This window comes from Mizuhopecten yessoensis, unplaced genomic scaffold, assembly GCF_002113885.1.
Source record: "Mizuhopecten yessoensis strain PY_sf001 unplaced genomic scaffold, ASM211388v2 scaffold11133, whole genome shotgun sequence".
NCBI lineage: Eukaryota > Metazoa > Mollusca > Bivalvia > Pectinida > Pectinidae > Mizuhopecten > Mizuhopecten yessoensis.
Genome location: NW_018408896.1, coordinates 2408827 through 2412997, shown reverse-complemented (window position 1 = coordinate 2412997; position 4171 = coordinate 2408827). Strand labels below are relative to the sequence as shown.

The following is a 4171-nucleotide window of genomic DNA, read 5'->3' as shown; positions in this document are numbered from 1 at the left end:
GTTATGAAATAGTAGTCTTTTACTTTACTTTAAACATATGTATTGCCAATAAAATTGAACAAGGGTTGGAGTTACAACTTATCACAGCCTTCTCCCGTCATACATTTACAATTACATGTCAACAATGATAATAGGCATAACATGAAGTAGATATTTGTACCTGTGTGGATATTATATATATATATTCACACAGGTACAAATACACAACTTTAAAAAAGCACCGCTCAAAATCTTTTGCTGGATTTGATGAAGTGAAGCACATGTCTAAAAACGAAAGGTCTACCGAAAGATCCGGATTGCCAAACAAAAGAATCTCTAAATTTAAATTTATAACTAAGACATTCAAATTTTGAAACAAAATACGCCTTTAATTGCTAAAAAGTTGACACTCAAAGAAAAAATTAAAGGCATTCTCACATGGATGTCCAGGAAATAGTAGTCGAGTTTAGGTATAGATCTACACCCCCGATACTCCAGGGGTTACGCTCACTGTCGCTCTCCGCTCCCCTGAAATATGTCATAGCAAAATCGAACGCATGTGGGTAGTTGTTTGATTGGTCTCGGTATGATTTTTGGTTTGGTTTGGTTTGGTTTTATTTTGTTTAATGTCCTATTAACAGCTTAGGTCATTTAAGGACGGCTCCCCCTGTGTGCAAGATGCATGCGTGTAGTGTATGTGTGTGTATTTTGGGAGGCTGCGATATGCTCGTGTTTGTCTCCGTGTGATAGCGCGGAACTGATGCCGACTTTATAGTGCTACCTCATTGAAACATACTGCCGAAGACACCCAGCAGGATGCCCCACTCGGTCACATTATACTGACAACGGGCGAACCAGTCGTCCCACTCCTAATTTGCTGAGCGTTAAGCAGGAGTAGAAACTACCATTTTTGAAGACTTTGGTATGTCTCGGCCAGGGGACAGAACCCAAAGCCTTCCTCACAGGGGCGAACGCTCAACAAATGGCCAAAAGTGAGGCATTGTCAAGGGGGTCTCGGGTATGAAACTTGTACCTTGAAGAAAACGGCAGATCGGCAACCCGGCTTCAAAGCTAGTCAGTTACCGTTACGTGACCGCGGGATTCTTTTGTTGTACATCAAAGGATCAAACTAGTTTTCATGTGCTGGAGTATCGAATTAGTTTACAAAACCGCAAACGATATATGCACAACAAACTCACAAAGGAAGGCTTGTCATAACTATACGTGTATAATAAAAATAGTTTTATACACTGTGATATGATACCGTCTTGCTGGTTAGACACGAGTGCAAATAGTTATATGGTGCTTAAATTTAAAACTGAATCATAGGTTTTGTTAACAACAAATACATTCAGATCCCGACCATGAATCATGATTAGTCTGGGAGCGCTGTGTTCTGTTTTGATATTTTACATAATTATTTTGTTACATATTTGATAAGACAAACTGAACATTTCAATAACACTTGTCTTTTATTCATTAAGTACCCCCAATACACTTGTGATTGGTTCCACCGTTGGTTACAAACAAAACTCGGACTTAAGGATCGTTTTACATGTATAACATAATCTTGTTTTGGGTACCATCACAAAGATCGTCTATGGACAGTCCGTTTGGGTGTTTGTCTAGATGATAACCAATAGACGGTCCACATTTGGTGTTCTTTGATGGATAGCATTACACTAAGTTGGACATCGTAGCAATCCTGAGGACCATAGGTGCCAGCTACTTAACAATTAATTGATAAGTTATTTTCGCGCTTATGCGATACAACGCTGTCATGAAATTTATGTATTTTGCTTCTTTACAATGGACAGTCTGTCTCCCGATGAAAGTCGGCCTTGAATTGATCTTTTCGAAAAACATAGCTTATGACGAGATCGACTTTAAACATATTTTTTTTACCAGAAAATAACCGTGCCAATTCTTCAGAACTTTTCGCTAGGTACGTTTGTAGCGCCTCGTCTAGGGACAACATTCAGTACATCTACTTGAGATTCGCTTTTGTTCCTACACCACAGTAGTCGACTGAAAACCTTCCTGTACTCCTGGCTCGACAACACGTACACGAATGGGTTCATCATGGAGTTAGCGTAGCCCAGCCAGAACACTATATCCCAAGCTATTTCCGGTATAACACACGCCGAACACAGGCATCCTGAAATAACAAAGAAAGGAAAAAGTCATTTGGTGTTCTTCTAGGCACAAACAATATTTAGAACAAAAAGGGAATCCGTGATACAATCGGTCCTACAAACATTTAGCAGATGAATCTGAGGTAAAAGAAACTCAACATAGGACTAGTTATTTTTGTCGTGTCGACATTAAGAACAGTTCGTGTCAACAAAGTGGAAGGAATATTTAGGACTAGTGACGTACCAACCATCAAGCTAAGGAACTGATACATGTATGTAAACCCGGAAGGAATATTAAGGACTAGTGACGTACCAACCATCAAGCTAAGGAACTGATACATGCATGTAAACCCGGAAGTAATATTTAGGACTAGTGACGTACCAACCATCAAGCTAAGGAACTGATACATGTATGTAAACCCGGAAGTAATATTACCAAACCTGCAGTGATGCTGTTCGCCTGTTTCGAATTCCTTTCAACAATCAACCACATACCTGTTTAATCAATACGATGCCTAATGATGGATACCAATATTTGTAATTCAAGAAAGATGTAAAGGATTTAATTTGATCAAATTAATTGTGTAAATGGACTACTTGGTACTTTATTACATACACGTATTCATGAATCAATGAGACTGAACGTCGGTTCTTGAAAATATAACGCAGCAAAAACGTCGTTGTAAGTAAACTGGACTACAGACCATTGGGCGGCAATTTCATGCGTGAAATGTGATAACAAACAACTGGAAAGGTTCTGGTTTTAACGTCTTTTAAGTTTTATCTCGTAAATTTATCAATCAATCCATAACAATGTTCTGGATAACTGAAAAGAGACCCTATTACTTCCTACTTACCAAAAGGATACAACACAATAAATGGCATCCAGCAGATGACAAAAATTCCCAAAACTTTCCCAAAGGTTTTTGCAGCACGGACTTCCATTCTAATTTTTGCAACTTTTTTCAAAAGAGCAGCCTGATTCTGACAGTTTGATGTCACAACGCTTATGCGTACATCTTGGGAGGAACCGGAAATAGATGAACTAAAACTTGAGGCACTTACACTGTCTTTATCCTGGTCTTTATTTGGTAGGATTATATTTCTTGAAATGTCAAAAATGTGTTTGCGTGCGACTATGTATATTTTCGTGTACAGACACATGACGACGATTGAAGGAAGGAAAAACCCAAGAACACACGATTCGATGACGTAACTGAAGTGTGTTGTAATTAAACATACAGTTGGGTCATCCGGTGGGGGTTGTCTCCAGCCAAACAGTGGGGGACACGACACGCTCGAGGCTAGCAACCACACCACTATCACCATCACTAAAACCATCCGGTCGGTCATGATGACGTTGTACCGCAAGGGGCGGGTAACTCCGATATAACGGTCGACTGCTAAGGCGCACAACGTGTACAGGGATGACATGCATAGAAGTGAGTCGCCTACAGCATGCACAATACACCATCTCTCTCCGAACGGCCACGATACAATTTCGTTATAGGACGACAGGGGGAGAATAAAAATCCCCAAACCAAGATCTGCTACTGCCAAGTTCATCACGAGGTAACGTGTCGGTCGCCGTGGTTTCGGTAATCTTGGTACTACTAGCAGGACGAAAATGTTGCCAACTATTATAATAATACACATCAGACTTAGAGCGACACCGGGAATAATTATTCGTTCCAAAGAGCCATCGTCTTCTTCTTGATAAATGGCCAGTAATGTTGTATTGCAGCGTTCACTATTATTATCGTTCATTGTCGTAACGATTGTTGATGCGTTCATTGTCACAGTGCCTGCTGTTGCGTCGATAGCCGTAATGATGTTATGAAATGAAACGTAAACACGTTTTATGTCAAACAAACATCGTCAGATGAAACTATCGAGGATGATGATCTATTGATACGTTTGTTCCAAAGCCATCTGTCTAACAATGACGCGCGGTAAACAAGTGACCGACGGCTTACTTTCACGGCAGTCAACTAAACGTAATCCATTTTGAAAATCCCAACAGACCATTGCTCCATTAGCGCAAGTGATCCAATAGA

General features: G+C 40.0%; 1 protein-coding gene across 1 annotated transcript; it reads right to left on the bottom strand.

The window, feature by feature from the left end:
- Positions 1-1495: 1495 nt before the first annotated feature.
- LOC110466453 (alpha-1A adrenergic receptor-like) lies at positions 1496-3881 on the bottom strand. Its single transcript, XM_021522952.1, has 2 exons — positions 2972-3881; positions 1496-2137 (listed from the first exon to the last, which is right to left on the bottom strand). The coding sequence occupies exons 1-2, from the start codon at positions 3879-3881 to the stop codon at positions 1908-1910; spliced, it is 1140 nt and encodes a 379-aa protein (XP_021378627.1). The 3' UTR covers positions 1496-1907.
- Between the last annotated feature and the right edge of the window lie 290 nt (positions 3882-4171).